Source organism: Oncorhynchus clarkii, chromosome 24 (genome assembly GCF_045791955.1).
Source record: "Oncorhynchus clarkii lewisi isolate Uvic-CL-2024 chromosome 24, UVic_Ocla_1.0, whole genome shotgun sequence".
Taxonomy (NCBI): domain Eukaryota; kingdom Metazoa; phylum Chordata; class Actinopteri; order Salmoniformes; family Salmonidae; genus Oncorhynchus; species Oncorhynchus clarkii.
The window spans coordinates 15,508,520-15,526,455 of record NC_092170.1 but is presented as its reverse complement, the minus strand read 5'-3'; the positions used below and the strand labels follow the sequence as shown (position 1 = coordinate 15,526,455).

General features: G+C 47.4%; 2 protein-coding genes across 4 annotated transcripts in view; both read left to right on the top strand.

Moving 5' to 3' along the window:
- The window catches only part of LOC139382321 (stAR-related lipid transfer protein 13-like), a 123,132-nt gene extending 108,900 nt beyond the window's left edge, over nt 1-14,232 (top strand). For 2 of the 3 annotated variants that reach the window (XM_071126239.1, XM_071126240.1), the window contains 11 exons: nt 1,689-1,770; nt 3,755-3,818; nt 4,710-6,106; nt 6,410-6,580; nt 6,706-6,865; nt 7,399-7,597; nt 8,161-8,374; nt 10,408-10,522; nt 10,785-11,281; nt 11,445-11,621; nt 11,745-14,215. In XM_071126239.1, coding sequence (XP_070982340.1) covers nt 1,689-1,770; nt 3,755-3,818; nt 4,710-6,106; nt 6,410-6,580; nt 6,706-6,865; nt 7,399-7,597; nt 8,161-8,374; nt 10,408-10,522; nt 10,785-11,281; nt 11,445-11,621; nt 11,745-11,862 — 3,194 coding nt within the window. In that variant the 3' untranslated portion in view covers nt 11,863-14,215. Of the gene's footprint in view, nt 1-1,688; nt 1,771-3,754; nt 3,819-4,709; nt 6,107-6,409; nt 6,581-6,705; nt 6,866-7,398; nt 7,598-8,160; nt 8,375-10,407; nt 10,523-10,784; nt 11,282-11,444; nt 11,622-11,744 lie in introns of all 3 variants that reach the window. The other variant, XM_071126241.1, reaches the window with a different exon arrangement.
- Nucleotides 14,233-17,389: 3,157 nt separating this feature from the next.
- The window catches only part of LOC139382269 (neurobeachin-like), a 318,332-nt gene continuing 317,785 nt past the window's right edge, over nt 17,390-17,936 (top strand). The window contains exon 1 of the mRNA XM_071126139.1: nt 17,390-17,653. Within this exon, the coding sequence (XP_070982240.1) occupies nt 17,390-17,653 (264 nt within the window). The remainder of the gene's footprint in view (nt 17,654-17,936) is intronic.

Sequence of the window (17,936 nt, the reverse complement as noted above, 5' to 3'; positions counted from 1 at the left end):
AGGTCCTCTCCTATCCTCTCATGTCCTCTCCTCTCATGTCTTCCCCTCTCCTCTTATGTCCTCTCCTCTCATGTCCTATCCTCTTCTCTCCTCTTATGTCCTCACCTGTCCTCTCATGTCCTCTCCTCCTCTCATGTCCTCTTCCCTCCTCTCATGTCCTCTCCTCTCATGTCCTCTCCTCTCATGTCCTCTCCTCTCATGTCCTTTCCTCTGGCAGTTTCATTTGCACAGCTGTCTCAGGTCTACAGCTTCTTTTAACTCACTCAGGGAGGGAGGAGAGAGAAAAGTGACAGAGCGACAGGGGGGACTGCTGAAAGAGAGAAAGAGAAAGACTCAGTTGGGCTTTGGTCTGGATAGTTCCTAGAGTTACTACCCAAACATGTCCAGCACACTAAAACAAAGAGGTCATGGGAAAAAGTTTTATCATCATGGTTTAGAAGCAGCCAGCTCTCCTCACCCCTACTACCCTCTCCTCCTCACCCCTGTTCCCCTCCTCCCTTCCTCCTCACCCCTGCTCCCCACCTCCTCCATTCCTCCTCACCCCCTCCCTTCTTCTTCCCAGCACCCTCGGTGCTCCAGGTCTTTTGAAGTGAGAGGGTGTCATGAATCTCTTAGTGACAGGGATTGTAGCCTGTTGTAAAGGAGACACACTGAGTGTGTTTGTGTGGCTGCATCAGTGTGTATGGAAAGCCGCAGCTACAATCTCTCCACATTATGTCCCCCTGTATTCAGCTCCATACAGCCTGCTCAGTAAAGGAAACAATGTATTTTTTATGTGTATCTTATGGCCTACACCGGCCAAATCTGGATGACATTGGGCCAAGTGTGTGCCACCCTATGGGACTCCCAATCACAGCCAGTTGTGATACAGCCTGGATTTGAACCAGGGTGTCTGTAGTGACGACTCTAGCACTGAGATGCAGTGCCTTAGACCGCTGCGCCACTCAGGAGCCCAATTAATGTGAAGCTGTTGTATTGAGGCAGACACTGATGAGTGGACTTGAAGATTGAGTATAAAGTAAGTACATTTTTAAACCATTTCACAATTGCTGACGGCTGCGGTTCCCCTGACCCAGATCTGTCTGAGTGTATTCTGATATCTGTGTTTCTCCTTATGTGACAGACCATGCTGCGTTGCTTTTCATAAAACAGTTAATGAAACCACATGAATGCAGTAGGATGTAATATTGAGGGTCTTAAGTGAATCTGTGGTAGCGTCCCAAATGGCACCCTATTCCCTACATAGTGGACTATGGGCTCTGGTCAAAAGTAGTGCACTATGTAGGCAATAAGGTGCCAATTGGGACGCAGATGGTGTGTTACATAGCAGGAGGCCAATACCCAGAGACAGACGTAATGCTGCTGCTGCTAATGCTACTGCTCAATGTCTCAGCGCCGTTATTTGGGCAAGCCCTGTCTCTCTTCATTACCATCTCTCTCTCTCTCTCTCTCTCTCTCTCTCTCTCCTGGATAGGTCTCTGGAAACAATGTGCTTTCCTTCCCATAGCTGTTCCGTTTAACTTCCTGAGTTAAAAAGTGAAGCTGGTTGTGATCTGCCACGTGTCCAGCCTGCTGCCCTATTAAGGAGCTAGATAACTACTGAGAGGAGAAATGGACTGAACAATTTAAACTGGTATCTTTAATCTAATAGCAGTATTTAATCTGTTAATCTGTTTCCTCCTCCTCAGACTCTCAGTTCCCCATCGACATCTCTCCTGTGAAGAAAGACCATGACTTTCTGGACAACGACCTGGTGGAACCTCTCTGCAGGTGAGTGGATTAAACCTGGTTGGATTTTCCATACTGCTTCCATACATTTAGTTGACGTTGACTGTGTGAGTTTGTATGCCAGTCAGTAAGGTAACACCAGAGAGAGCTGAGTGTTTGAGCCTCAGGGAAGTGAAATGGATCTACACCGCTTAAACCGACAGAGTGATAATCACTGTGAGCAACAAGCAACTCACGCATCTAGCAGTCCTTCACTAGACAGACGTCACAGAAACCTCACACTAACGTTACACAGCCACCATAAGAAAACAACAGCATAATAGATTATCAAACCGAGCAGACCAGAGGAGTGTACTGCAAAGTAAGATCAATGTGTTAACCAGCTAACTAAAATATTGTGAAATCACTTTGTCTTTTATGGAAAGATAAACTTGAAATGGGCAATCTCTAATTGACTCAACAACCAAAAACACATACAGTGCATTCGGAAACTATTCAGACCCTTTGAATTTTTCCACATTTTGTTACGTTAGTCTTATTCTAAAATGAATTGAATATATTGTTTTCCTCATCAATCTACACACAATACCCCATAATGACAAAGCGAAAACAGGTTCAGAATTATTTGAAAATGTATTACAAATAAAAATACGAAATACCTTATTTACATACTGTATGTATTCAGACCCTTTGCTATGAGACTCGAAATTGAGCTCAGGTGCATCCTGTTTCCACTAATCATCTTTGAGATGTTTCTACAACTTGACTGGAGTCCACATGTGGTTCATTCAATTAATTAGATATTATTTGGAAAGGCACACACCAGTCTGTCTATATAAGGTCCAACAGTTGACAGTGCATGTCAGAGTAAAAACCAAGCCATGAGATCGAAGGAATTTTTTGTAGAGCTCCGAGACAGGATTGTGTCGAGGCACAGATCTGGGGAAGGGTACCCAAAACATTATGCAGCATTGAAGGTACCCAACACAGTGGCCTCCATCATTCTTAAATGGAAGAAGTTTGGAACAACCAAGAATCTTCCTAGAGCTTTCCGCCCCTCCAAACTGAGCAATCGGGAGAAGGGCCTTAGTTAGGGAGGTGCCCACTCTGACAGAGCTCCAGATTCCCTCTGAGGAGATAGGAAAACCTTCCAGAAGGACAACCATCTCTGCAGCACTCCACCAGTCAGGCCTTTATGGTAGAGTGGCCAGACGGAAGCCACTCCTCAGTAAAAAGCACATGACAGCCCACTTGGAGTTTGCCAAAAGGGACCTAAAGGATTCAGGCCATGAGAAACAAGATTCTCTGGTCTGATGAAAACAAGATTGAACTCTTTGGCCTGAATGCCAAGTGTCATGTCTGGAGGAAACTTGGCACCATCCCTACAGTGAAGCATGGTGGTGGCAGCATTTTTTCAGCGGCAGGGACTGGGAGACTAGTCAGGATCAAGGGAAAGATGAACGGAGTAAAGTACAGAGAGATCCTTGATGAAAACCTGCTCCAGAGCGCTCAGGACCTCAGACTGGGGCGAAGGTTCACCTTCCAAAAGGCACAGCCAAGAAAATACCAACAGGGACTTAGTTTTCTGTGGGTTTTTAAAATCCTACTGGAAAGAAGGAGAGAGTGACTAAGAAGGAGCAGGGACATGAAGTCTGTGTGTAGCTGGAGAAGCAGCAGAGACTAGTCCATTAGCTGCTGATGGAGAATCTCTGTGAACCACAGCGCCTCAGCAGTCTTCACCAATTAGGTCCCTGTCAGGGAGAGAGAAGCCAGAAGCAGACGGACTGGCAGGGAGATAGAGCGAGAGAGGCCAGAGAGCATCTGTCCATTAACATTAAGTTATTAGCCACAGTTAGCAGGCATGATTAGGTTTGTGCTGCCCTGGCTGGGTAGTTGTCAGACCCACAGTCATTTAACTCCTGGACTGAACAACTGACTGTGTCTATTCCTGGTGACTTCTCTCGGAGAGAAGGATGATCTCTGAGATTGTTATTGTTTACATCCATCTGGCTTGTTTCTCTTCCAGACGACTCAACACCTTGAACAAGTGTGCCTCTATGAAACTAGATGTCAACCTTCCTAAGAAAAAGGTAAGCAGAGGTTTTAATTATTATTATAATATTATTCTATATGATGACCGTTATGATCCTGTTCAGTTGCACAGTGATATTGTATAACAGCTTTAGTCAATGCAGGCTATTATGTATACCTGTAAGGTATTATGGTAATAATTACTGAGGACATCGGCCAAGTAGTAGTCCTGTAACAACATAAAACTCCTCCTCCACTTACCCCTCTATCCTTCCATCCCTCTTTCCTTCCATCCCTCTAACCCAGATCCTGTGATATGTGAGATGTGTCCATTGTCGTATTCCCTAAAGTGTGCACTACTTTTAACCAGAGCCCTATTAGCCCTGGTCACATGTAGTTTACTATAAGGAATAGGGTGCCATTTGGGACGCAACCATCACCTCTGTTGTTTCAACTTCCTTCAGTGTGGAGGGAAGTCCCTCTAGGCTTCAGGACATTTCAGATTGGTTTATTTATGGCTGGAAAAACCAGATTAGGAGGTTATATCATCATGATTATGTGATCGATGTATAGAACTGTAATGTGATTATAACTGAACAGACACATCCTCTGGCTCCGCTGTTAACTGTCAGGAAAACACAGATGACATTTGTCTCTCCTTCCTGGAACAGATAGAGATACAGACAGGCTGTGATGCTACTCCCTCACAGATCTCATAATATCTAGCTTTCCCATCAGCGTATAACTACAACCAATCATTCAGATTGTGTCTTGTCACCATGTGTTGATAACAGTGTACTGGCAGTGCTATGTGTCTTCTCTCTTCCTGTGTGTCCACAGTGACGACTCGGATGAGTGTGTTTATGTAACTGTTAACTGGTTTAGATTTCTACCTGACTAGGTGATCATGTGTTGATAATTGATTTTGTGTTGTCTTCCTGTGTATTCAGAGTGAAGACTCTGATGAGGAGGACCTGCTTGCCATCAGTGACAGATGGACGTTTGAGTGGACGAGCCGCCGCTGGTCCAGACTAAAGGGGGAGGGGCGGAGTCCCAGGGAGGGGGAGGGCCGGGGCCTGCGGAACACTACCAGTAGCGAGAGTGTTCTAACTGACCTCAGCGAACCAGAGGTCTCATCTCTCCACAGTGAGAGCAGCGGGGGGAGTGGCCACCAGGCTGTGAGCACAGAGGACTCAGACTGCTCTAACCGGAACTACTCTGACTCTGCAGCCATGCCTGAACCTGACTCCAACTCCCTTACCCTGCCACACCTCCCTAAGCACCTCCCCTATTACGGCTCGTTGCCCACCAAAAACAACCGCGACGGACGGACCCGAGCCAAGGACTTCCTGCGCCACATGGAAACGCTACGTTCCCGGGGCACGTTGGATAGGGGGAGGAGCAAGATGCTGGTTATCAGCGCTCCGGTACTGCAGATGGAGCCGCAGGCCCTGAAGACGATGCGCTGTGTGGAGATCACCAATGGGGACGGGTCGAGGGCGGAGGAACCCACTGGGGGACCAATCCTAGGGCTAACCCCCCAGTGCCCCTCCAGCAGCGAGGGCAGCCACTCCAGCGGCAGCACCGTCTCCTCCCTCAGTCTGAAGGAGAGGAAGCCCCACTCCCAGCGGACGGACCGGTCTGACGCCAAGCGCAGTGGCATGTATCTGGAGGACTTGGCCGTGTTCTCCAGCCTGCAGCGGATCAGTGGCGTGGCCGAACACAACCGGCATAACGAGTTCCGCTCCTACGAGGACCTGGTGGTCCACATACCCAAAGACCACAAGCCTGGCACCTTTCCCAAGGCCCTGTCCATAGAGAGCCTCTCCCCCACCCTGGGGGCCTCCGTCCCCTGGCACAGCGGCAGCCTCAATCCCCTGGAGCCCCAGTCCAACCCCAACCCCCGACCTAACTCTAACCATAGGGAGTTCCACCCCCGCCCGGCCACCCAGTTCTGCCCACGGGGCAGTAGGATGAGTGTGTACGACAACGTCCCTGGGTCTCACCTCTATGCCTCTACTGGAGACCTGCTGGACCTAGAGAAGGAAGACCTGTTCCCCCACCTGGACGACATCTTGCAGCACGTCAACGGCCTGCAGCAGATAGTGGACCGCTGGTCCAAGAACATGCTGCCCTCTGCAGGCCTGGACGGACAGGGGACCCAGCCTGCAGGTATGCAGTCTTCCAGCCAGATCACGCTGGACTTTGAGGGAACATCTGTTCTGGAGGGACAGAGCACAGCCAGTGACAGGGACAGAGACCGTGTGTCCCTCATTGAGACTCACTGTACAGGACACAGAGAGAGGAGGGACTCAGGAGTGGGAGCATCGCTAACCAGACCCAACCGGTAAGAATCATAGTCCTCAAATGGTTATTAACATCTCAGTGTTTAGTTCCTTGTAGAAGTCCTTATTTCCATACTGATAGTGCTAAACACTTACTCAAAACGTCTGTCTTTTAGAGGTGAAGTCTTGACATCATTGTCAAAGGTTGCATCCCAAATGGCTCTCTATTCCCAAGATTGTGCACCTTTTCCCTGCATACTTTCCCTTTAGGAATATGATCAAAAGTAGTGTGCTATATAGGGAATAGGGTGCCATTTGGAACGTATATTAACTGTTGTCCTCCTTCTCTCTCTCTCTGGCATTAGTCTGCGATGGCCCAGCTTCCAGATGTCCAACCGGCTCAGCCACTCAGTGGCCTCGCTCCAGATCACCAACCAATCAGCAGGCCAGCTCAGCCTGCTGCAGAAGTTCTCTCTCCTCCGCCTCACTGCCATCATGGAGAAATACTCCATGTCCAACAAACACGGATGGACCTGGTGTGCACTATCAATCAATCAATCAATCAATCAACAAATCAATCAACCTAAGCTTGTCAAGGCTGCACCCTATTCCTGTGTGTGTGAGTAGACATGGGACTCACCCTGTGTTGTCTCTCTGTCAGGTCAGTTCCAAAGTTCATGAAGAGGATGAAGGTTCCAGACTACAAGGACAAGAACGTCTTTGGTGTTCCTCTGATTGTTCACGTCCAGCGCTCTGGTCAGCCCCTCCCCCTCAGCCTGCAGCAGGCCCTTCGATACCTCAGGAGCCAGTGTCTAGACCAGGTCAGTCTCTCTCTGTTAAACTGTGCAACAGTAGACTGTCAGTCTCTCTCTGTTAAACTGTTCTATAGCAGACTGTTAGTCTCTCTCTGTTAAACTGTTCTATAGCAGACTGTCAGTCTCTCTCTGCTAAACTGTTCTATAGCAGACTGTTAGTCTCTCTCTGTTAAACTGTTCTATAGCAGACTGTTAGTCTCTCTCTGTTAAACTGTTCTATAGCAGACTGTCAGTCTCTCTCTGTTAAACTGTTACAGCAGACTGTCAGTCTCTCTCTGTTAAACTGTTCTCTAGCAGACTGTCAGTCTCTCTCTGTTAAACTGTTCTCTAGCAGACTGTCAGTCTCTCTCTGTTAAACTGTTCTATAGCAGACTGTCAGTATCTCTCTGTTAAACTGTTCTATAGCAGACTGTCAGTCTCTCTCTGTTAAACTGTTACAGCAGACTGTCAGTCTCTCTCTCTGTAGAACCGGTCAGTCTGTCAGTGTCTAGACCAGGTCTGTCTGTCTGTCTGAACGTTCTGCTCTACTCCGTCTGTAGGTGGGTCTGTTCCGTAAGTCTGGTGTGAAGTCTCGTATCCAGGCGCTGAGGCAGATGAATGAGTCGTCTCCGGATGATGTCAGCTACGAGGACCAGTCAGCGTACGACGTAGCAGACATGGTTAAACAGTTCTTCAGAGACCTGCCTGAACCTCTACTGACCAGCAAGCTGGGAGAGACCTTCCTACACATCTACCAGTGTAAGGACTGATACACACAGGCACATACACACATGCTAACACACATGCACACACAAACTCAGTCTTGTACAGCTAACGTTTTTGAGACACACAATTCAGTCCCATTCAAAATCAAATTTTCCCTAATCCTAAACCTAACCCTAACCCGTACTCTTCCCCTTCCCCTAACCCTATCCTTAACCCAAAAATCTAACCCTAACCCTAGCTCCTAACTCTAACCCATAACATAATTCAAATACTAATTCTAACCTTAACCCTAAACCCCCTAGAAATAGCATTTCACCTTGTGGGGACCAACACAATGTCCCCAGTTGGTCAAATTTTGGTTGCGGGGATTTCCAGTACCCACAAGAATAGGTAAACAGACAGACAGACAGACAGACAGACAGACAGACAGACAGACAGACAGACAGACAGACAGACAGACAGACAGACAGACAGACAGACAGACAGACAGACAGACAGACAGACAGACAGACAGACAGACAGACAGATCATACTAATGTCTCTCTCCATTGCCCATGGTAGAATAGTTCAACCCTTCCTCCCTCTCCTCCCTCCAGATGTTCCTAAGGACCAGCGGTTGCAGGCTGTGCAGGCGGCCATCATGCTGATGTCAGACGAGAACAGGGAGGTGCTTCAGATGTTGCTCTGCTTCCTGTCTGACGTCACTTCCTCTGTGGAGGAGAACCAGATGACTCCCATGAACATCGCTGTGTGTTTGGCCCCGTCCCTGTTCCACCTCAACATCCTGAAGAAGGACAACCTCTCACCCAGGTACACTACACCACAAACACACAGGTACATCACCTGATCAGCTCTAAAGTAGAACCAAATGAGGATCCCTGGACTGTTACTTCAGCAGTGTCTATAATGCACTAATATAACTACATCCCACTTGGTCTAGTATTTCCTATATACAGTATGCCCTCCTATTAGACTCCCCAGTGATGATGTCCTCCTAATTAGGTCTCTGTTAAGACTGATGTTAACTAGGTGGGAGTCTGGTTTGGGCATCAGGGGTTCAGCTACAGTAGACTGGCTATCTGGTTCTGGGCGGTTTTTATTAAGAAGGTTCTGGAGCTCCAGGGTACTCTTTAAAACACTGTGTTTTATGACATCACGCTGTGTACAAACAGAAACCTCTCATTTAACTAACTGGTGGAAGTGATTCTTTAAGGATTACAGGATCAAAGGGGCAGCATGCAGAGAGAGATGTTGAGATGACAGAGAGGAGGGAGAGGATAGAGAGGATGGAGAGAGGGAGAGGATGGCAGGGAGAGAAGGGAGAGGAGGGAGAGGAGAGAGAGGATGGAGAGAGGGAGAGGATGGCAGGGAGAGGAGGGAGAGGAGGGAGAGGAGAGAGAGGATGGAGAGAGGGAGAGGATGGCAGGGAGAGGAGGGAGAGGAGAGGAGGGAGAGGATGGAGAGAGGGAGAGGATGGCAGGGAGAGAAGGGAGAGGAGGGAGAGGAGAGAGAGGATGGAGAGAGGGAGAGGATGGCAGGGAGAGAAGGGAGAGGAGGGAGAGGAGAGAGAGGATGGAGAGAGGGAGAGGATGGCAGGGAGAGGAGGGAGAGGAGGGAGAGGAGAGAGAGGATGGAGAGAGGGAGAGGATGGCAGGGAGAGGAGGGAGAGGAGAGAGAGGATGGAGAGAGGGAGAGGATGGCAGGGAGAGGAGGGAGAGGAGAGAGAGGATGGAGAGAGGGAGAGGATGGCAGGGAGAGGAGGGAGGGAGAGGAGAGAGAGGATGGAGAGAGGGAGAGGATGGCAGGGAGATGAGGGAGAGGATGGCAGGGAGAGGAGGGAGAGAGGGAGAGGATGAGAGGGAGAGGATGGCAGGGAGAGGAGGGAGAGAGGGAGAGGATGGCAGGGAGAGGAGGGAGAGGAGAGAGAGAGAGGATGGCAGGGAGAGGAGGGAGAGAGGGAGAGGATGACAGGGAGAGGAGGGAGAGAGGGAGAGGATGAGAGAGGGAGAGGGTGGCAGGGAGAGGATGGAGAGAGGGAGAGGATGGCAGGGAGAGGAGGGAGAGGAGGGAGAGAGGGAGAGGATGGCATGGAGAGGAGGGAGAGTGGGAGAGGAGGGAGAGAGGGAGAGGATGGCAGGGAGAGGAGGGAGAGAGGGAGAGGATGGCAGGGAGAGAGGGAGAGGATGGCAGGGAGAGGATGGCATGGAGAGGAGGGAGAGAGGGTTAGGAAGACAGGGAGAGGAGAGAGGGAGAGGATGGCAGGGAGAGGAGGGAGAGAGGGAGAGGATGGCAGGGAGAGGAGGGAGAGAGGGAGAGGATGGCAGGGAGAGGAGGGAGAGAGGGAGAGGATGGCAGGGAGAGGAGGGAGAGAGGGAGAGGATGGCAGGGAGATGAGGGAGAGAGGGAGAGGAAGGCAGGGAGAGGAGGGAGAGAGGGAGAGGATGGCAGGGAGAGGAGGGAGAGAGGGTTAGGAAGGCAGTGAAGGAAGGAGGATAGGAGAGAGCGGGTTAGAAGAGAGAGAGGGTTAGGAAGGCAAGGAGAGAGGGAGGACATGAGCAAGAGGGTTAGGAGAGACAGAGAGGGTTAGGAGAGAGAGGGTTAGAAAGGCAGTGAAGGAGGGAGGACAGGAGAGAAATGGTTAGTGGGTGTCTCGGCTGCATGGGGGACTCTGTTTATCTAGTGGGCTGGGAGGGAGGTTAACTAGCTGTATTCAGTGGGAGTGAGGGAGGAGGTAAATGTGTTCATTGAGCACCTCGGCTGATTGACTCTTGCTGCTGTGTTCATAATTGTCTCATTACCCATGATCCTTTGCTGTGTTAATAACTGTTACCCATGATCCTCAGGGCCATGCAGAGGAAGTACACGACAGGCCGGCCCGACCAGAAGGACCTGAATGAGAACCTTTCCGCGACGCAGGGACTCGCCCACATGATCATAGAGTGCAACCGACTGTTTGAGGTTTAGACCTGAATAGAATACTTCATTAATAATCAACAATGTTACTAAGATGCCTTAGATACATTGGATGTCATAAAATGTTCTAAGCCTCATTATAAAACATTATAAAGGCTCATACCTGCTGACAGGTAAGATATAAAGCATTATACCTTCAGCCTTTTATGTGTTATCGAACCATTTAAAAACATGTTTTGTCATTTAGAAGACGCTTTTATCCATAGCGACCTGATCTCTGATGGATCTTTCTTCTCCGACCAATCAGATTCCTCACGAGATGGTGACTCAGTCCAGGAACTCGTACGCGGAGGCGGACCTTCACGCTCCCACCTTAGAGGAGCTCTGTAGACAGCAGGAGGAGGACGATGCGTCCTACCAGACAGAGGCCAGACCCTGCCAGACACACTCAGAGACCAGACCGCAGAACCTGTACCAGAGCTACGTAGAGAGCAGGCTGCAGGAGCTCCTGAAGGAGGCCAGAGAGAAGGCTAAGGGCTGGGTGTCCTGCACCAGCTCAGACAACACTGAGCTCTACTGTAAGAAGGTTGGTGATGGGAACCCTTTGCGGCGGTGGCGTGTGGCGGTAGAGGTGGAGGCCCCTCCCTCGGTGGTGTTGAACCGCGTGCTGCGAGAGCGCCACCTGTGGGACGTGGACCTGCTGCAGTGGAAGGTAGCTGAGACTCTGGACAGACACGCTGAGGTGTTCCACTACGTCCTCAACCGCATGCCACCACACCCCAGCAGAGACTTCCTGGTCCTACGGTGAGTGTGTGTGTCTGCGTGTTTGTACTTAGAATTTTGACATTTACATTTCAATTCAACTCAGTTTGTTGTTCCTGTAGAGCTCACATCAACCTAAAGCCCTGTCGGTTCTAACTGTGCTGAATGAAGCTGACTTTGTCTGTCTTTCTCTGTCTCTCTGTAGGTCATGGAGGACTGACCTTCCCAAGGGGACGTGTGCATTGGTGTGTGTGTCTGTAGAACATGAGGACTGTCCCCGGGTCGGTGGGGTGAGGGCCGTGGTTCTAGAGTCTAACTACCTTCTAGAACCCTGCGGCTCTGGGAAGTCCAGACTCACTCACATCTGCAGGGTGGACTTCAAGTGAGTCCACACATAACATACCTTAGCATATACTGTATAAATAGTAAGTTAATTTCCATGTGTGTGAATCTGACTGTGTTGTTGTTGTGTTTGAACCTGACCATGGTGTTGTTGTTGTTCCAGAGGGCGGAGTCCAGAGTGGTACAACAAGGCCTTTGGTCACCTCTGTGCTGCTGAAGCAGCTCGCATTCGCAACTCCTTCCAACCAATCAGCACAGAGGGGCCAGAGACCAAGATCTGACACTAGAGTCTTCCATCCATAGAGCTAGACCCACACATACCAGGAGGGAACTAGACCCAACCTGGTCTGGCCTAGAGCTAGTGTAACCAAGTTGGATTTGTAACCTCACTCCCCAGCCTGAAATGTCTCCACCATCACTATCGAACTGCTAACTTTTCGGTAGCATAGTTGGCTAAGACGTTGCCAAGATGCTAGTCACCTGTGTTTGCTAGACAGAGGATGCAAGATCAAGGACCAGTAAGGATATGTGAGTGAGAAGCTATACCGAGGAAGCACAGTGATGTCTGTTACACTAGACCGAATGATGTCTGGAGCTCCAGTAGGTGCTAGAGGAGGACTGAGAGGCGGAGTATATATTCATAGAGTCCTGAAGCCAATAGGCAAAGCTGAAGCACTAAACCAGCGGATGGCCGCCCTTTCGCCTCTGACCACCGAACATCGATCATCATTTTCTATTTATTTCCCGACGATTCTACATGTTGAATCGTCGGCGTTTGTCGACCCCCGGCAGGTGTGTGCAGCCAACGTTCATGTTGGTCTGTCTTGAAATGTGATGCCAGAACACAGGGACTAAAGAGAGTATGGAGCTTTCTGGACTGTCTACACAATGACACAACATGATCTCCTTAGGTGCTGGATGTTATTAAGACGTTATTATGATGTTATTATGACATGTATTATTATTATTATTATTATTTGTATTATTATGACCGAAAGGGGAACAGAATGATCCATCCAATGTCCATTAGTATTCAGTATTAGTTATGTCTAGGACATTTAAGCTATTTAAAGCTTCTGGAAAGCTGTATATTATTTTATTAATGTAAAATGTCATGCTTTATGTTAGATATGCTGTATGTGCACGCATGTGTCTGTATATATATATATGTGTGTGTGAAAACATACATACAAGTATACTAGCTGTATATACTGTATAATTGAAAGGCTTAATGCTACAACCTGCATTGTGTCATAGTTATTATAATTCATTTGGTACTAATCTGTAAACTGGTTTTACTGGGCTTCAACAGTGCTGTGTGTTTCTGAATGGGTGTAATGTTATTCTATATGACCTTATTGTTTAAGGTTGAAAACATGTCTGCGTCCTAAATGGCACCCTGTTTCCTATATATTGCACCACTTTTTACCAGAACCTCCATGGGGTTCTGGTCAAACGTAGTGCTCTATATAGGGAATAGGGTGCCATTTGGGAAGGAGCCCATGTGACTCAGGTTTGATCTCCAGACCTGCTGTTGAGAGCTGGCTGGACTGAGCTTCAGTTTAGTTCCAGAGACAAGATTTTTTAATTAAACAATGTAAAAAAACATAAAATGTTTATATTGCCTATTTTTACACAGACAAATTCAATTAGAATGGATTAGAGTAGAAACTTAATTGCTCTAAGGGAATTTGCTTAATTGAAAGTCGCTCTCTCTTCACTCCATTTGCAGTTTGTTTATTTGTATGTTGTATGTTCCGCTAGTCAACACCTCACCTCACGTGGTGTGTTCTCTACTTCACGTCCCAAATGGCACCCTATTCCCTACATAGTGCACTACTTTTGACCAAAGCCCTGGTTTAAAGCTGTGTACTATATAGGGAATAGGGTGCCATTCGGGAGGCATTATATGCCTTTACTCTATACCACCCTGCATCCCAGTGCTGGCTTCACTCTGAAGCTAAGCAGGGTTGATCCTGGTCGGTCCATGGATGGGAGACCAGATGCTGCTGGAAGTTGTGTTGCGGGGCCAGGCAATGTGATTGGGAACATTGCCCTGTGTAGGGTGCTGTCTTTTGGATGGGACGTTAAACAGGTGCTCTGACTCTCTGTGGTCACTAAAGATCCATGGCACTTATCGTAAGAGTTAACCCTGGTGTCCTGGCTAAATTTCCCATAAACTCCCATACACTCTTAGTTAGACATGGGCAAGTTAGAGCTATATTAGCCATAGAATAGTTATAACACTGGTCTCCTAATAGCAGCAGGCTAGGCAGTGGGTTGGTGTCCAGAGTCACGTGCTACACATACAGGACAGAATTGGAGTCCTTATTTCTGTCAAGAACACAATGACCAGGGGAGGTGTGGGAACACATAGCAGTGTCACGCCCTGATCTGTTTCACCTGTCCCTGTGATTGTCTCCACCCCCTCCAGGTGTCGCTTATTTTCCCCTGTGTTCCTGTCTCTCCGTGCCAGTTCGTCTTGTATGTTTCCAAGTCAACCAGCGTTTTTCCCGTTCTCCTGCTTTTTGCTATTCTCCTTTTTCTAGTTCTCCCGGTTTTGACCCTTGCCTGTTTCTGGACTTTGTACCCGCCTGCCTGACCATTCTCTTGCCTACCACTTTGGATTATTAAACATTGTAAGACTCCAACCATCTGCCTCCTGTGTCTGCATCTGGGTCTTGCCTTGTGTCATGATAAGTGGAATGGAATCAGGAAGAGAATAGAGTGATACCGAACTTGAAATATTTCCTTTGAATAGCACCAAGAGTTTTTTTGAGGGTGGCAGAAGAATCTGTTGATGTGCCCTTGAGCAAGGCACTTACCCCTATTTTCCCCAGGGTCGCCGTTGAAAATGGCAGACCCTGGCATGACCCCACTCTCCAAGTGTGTCTCAAGGGGAGTTAGGCTATGCAAAAAAACACATTTACAATTCCCACATGTATTAATACACACTTGTACATGTGTGAAGTCGGACAAATTTAAGCGCCCACCAATTTATTATTTACAGGATGTTGTTGCTCCCTGGTGATCATACTGTGTATTACAACCTGCAGTCAGCCTGTTGAACGATCAACTCAGAGTTGATGTTCATCTGTATTTTGTGTTTCATACATATGGAATACCTTTTCATTTAAATAATCAGATTCATGATGGAGGGATCACAAAAGATTGCTTATCGCAAATTGATCCCTATGCCGTATGAACTTGTGGCGATATGAAAGGATTTTACAGCTGGAGAAATATGGTAATAGCTCCAACTAGGACTCTGATAGGCTACTGCATACACCAATCAAGTACATAGGGCATAGGTTCTAGGGCACACGTGTCAAACTCATTCCACAGAGGGTTGAGTGTCTGCGGGTTTCGCTCCTCCCTTGTACTTGATTGATGAATTAAGGTCACTGATTAGTAAGGAACTCCCCTCACCTGGTTGTCTAGGTTTTAATTGAAAGGAAAAACCAAAAACCCGCAGACACAGCCCTCCATGGAATGAAGTTTGACTCCCCTGTTCTAGCGGTTGATTTGGGATTTTACTGAGTTACAGTTCATATGAGGAAATCAGTCAATTGAAATAAATGAATTTTGCCCTTATCTATGGATTCCCCATGACTGTTGGTCACAGATACCTTAAAAAGAAAATGGGCCACACAATGGGCCTCAGGATCTCGTCACTGTATTTTAGTGCATTCAAATTGTCATCGATAAAACTCAATTGGGTTTGTTGTCCGTAGTTTATGAATGTCCATACCATAACCTCACTGCTACCACGGGGCAGGCACTCTGTTCACAACGTTGACATAAGCAAACCACGCCATACACGTGGCCTGCGGTTGTGAGGCCGGTTGAACTTACTGCCAAATTCTCTAAAAAGAAATTAACATTAAATTCTCTGGCAACAGCTCTGGTGTATATTCCTGCAGTCAGCATGCCAATTGCACACCCCTTCAAAACTTGAGACATCTGTGGCATTGTGTTGTGTGACAAAACTGCACATTTTAGTGTGGCCTTTTATTGTCCCCAGCATAAGGTGCACCTGTGTGATTATCATGCCTTTTAATCAGCGTATTGATATGTCACACCTGTCAGGTGGATGGATTATCTTGGCACAAGGAGAAATGCTCACTAACAGGGTTTGAGAGAAATAAGCTTTTTGTGCTTATGAGAACATTTATGGGAGATTTTATTTCAGCTCATGAAACATGGGCCCAACACTGCGTTTATATTTTTGTTCTGTATAGTTACCTCCCATCTTCACAGAAATGATGTATTTCTTTATCCACTGGATGGCGACATCTGACTTCTGAACAGTACAGGTTAATCAAACAGAAGATATGCTGAAGGTTAGATTTATTTAGCATCCCAATTGGCATACTATTCCCTATATAGTGCATTACTTTGACCAGGGTCCCATCTCAAGTGGCCCCTATTCCCTACATAGTACACTACTTTTGACCACAGCCCTATGGGCCCTGGTCCAAAGAAGTGCACTATATAGGGAATTGGGTGCCATTGGGGACATATATTTAATAACTTCCCCAAAACCTGTTCTTTCTGTTCAGTCTATTCTTCTATGGTTCTGCAGGATGACTCTTCAAGGTCACTTCCACATCTACAGACTGTTCAACGTGCTGAAGATACACCAGGAGTCCTATTTACATAATTAAATAAAAGACAAGTAGACAGCCTTATCCTGACGTGTGCGCGTGCGTGTGTGTGCGTGTGTGTGTGTGTGGAATACGGTTTGATTAATTTTAATTATTTATTGTCTTGAGCTGCAATTAAAAAGAGATTTGTTTCCCCACACAGTTTAGATTCAATAACGATTTAAATTAAATAGATTTAAATTAAAACAGAAAAGGTACAGTAATTGAGTCTTTTTTCACTTCCAACATTTGGTCCAGTGATGGTTAAATTGTTCAATAGAATGATTCATCTACCACAGTGAAGCTGTCTGGAAGTAAAGGACATGTTAGAGTAGTGAGTAGAGTAGTGTCCTCCCATTGTAGCACTCATATAACTCAGGGGATGAGTCCCAAACGGTACTCTATTCCCTTTATAGTGCACTTTTGACCAGAGCCCTATAGTGCACTATAATGGGAATAGCGTGCCACTTGTATTTAGGCTACCTGTAATAAAACAATTCTTCAAACTGCCAACCAAGTTTTCACAATCTAAGCTTTAATAAGGTGCTTTCTCTATTGTGTAACTGGCTCTTTCACTAAAACCCTATAAAGCTTTTGAGTAACCTTTTCCTCCCTTCTATTGACTACTTGGCTACTGCTTTGATACATTCAGCATAGATAGCAATAAAACCACAAAGATGGACTGATTCACAACCAATTCAACTGTAAAGGCTTTGTTGAATCCCTTTAAAGTATTCTTTCCTAAGGTTACAACCCATTCACCAATTCTTCAGTTCAAGGTTTTTTTAGAGTGGTTCTCTTACTTTAGTTTGTCTGCAGGCAGGCGTGATGCGCTTCTTGCCGCAGGCAGGGGGCGGCAACATGACGGAGAGCGGCAGAGCGGTAGCCTAGAGACCCTGCAGCGGCTGCCGCGCTGTTCAGGTTCACTCTGTCCAGATTACCAGAAGACGTCTGCGTGATGGGAAGGACACGGCTCGTTCTACCCTCAATAAATTATTACCAGATTGCAGTTCCTATTCGCGCACGGCAGAGAGAGTGGATGTAACCGGTAGAGGGGTTTCTTTTTCGCCAGGCTGTTCCAGAATATCCATTTTTTTCTCCTGTTCAATTGATGCAGTTGAACAGCGATTAAAACAGGTGACATCGATCTTGTTGAAAGGACATGACAAGCGAGAGGCCGGCGGTGAAGATGCCGGGTGCTTTGTCGCTTTCTGACCGACAAATCCCAGCGGGTCATGGGCAGCCGGGGGCCTCTGGTACCGGGGAAATAATGGTATCTGGCTCGGGCTCTATGGTTCTACCGGCCGGGATGATCAACCCGCAGGTTCCCATCCGGAATATCAAGATGAAATTCGCGGTTCTGATCGGATTGATCCAGGTGGGGGAGGTTAGCAACAGAGATATCGTGGAGACTGTGCTCAACCTGGTAAGGAAATATAGGCTATTTCAGCCATAGCATCTCGCACATGTAACACAACATCCCCAACACGCACAGAGCGCTACATTGTAGCGCCATAGTAAAGGGTAAGGGTCTCAGCGGGTGATTCGATGACTGGCTGCGTGTGTTCTGTTCTGTACAGGTCTGATATTGTAGTCTAGAGACCCTGTAACTAGAAATTACAGATAGGGTGTTATTAGAGATTATGTTCATTCTCATTAGGGATTGAGGCATTACTCTGAACTCTCTTATGGAGAGTGACACTGTTTCC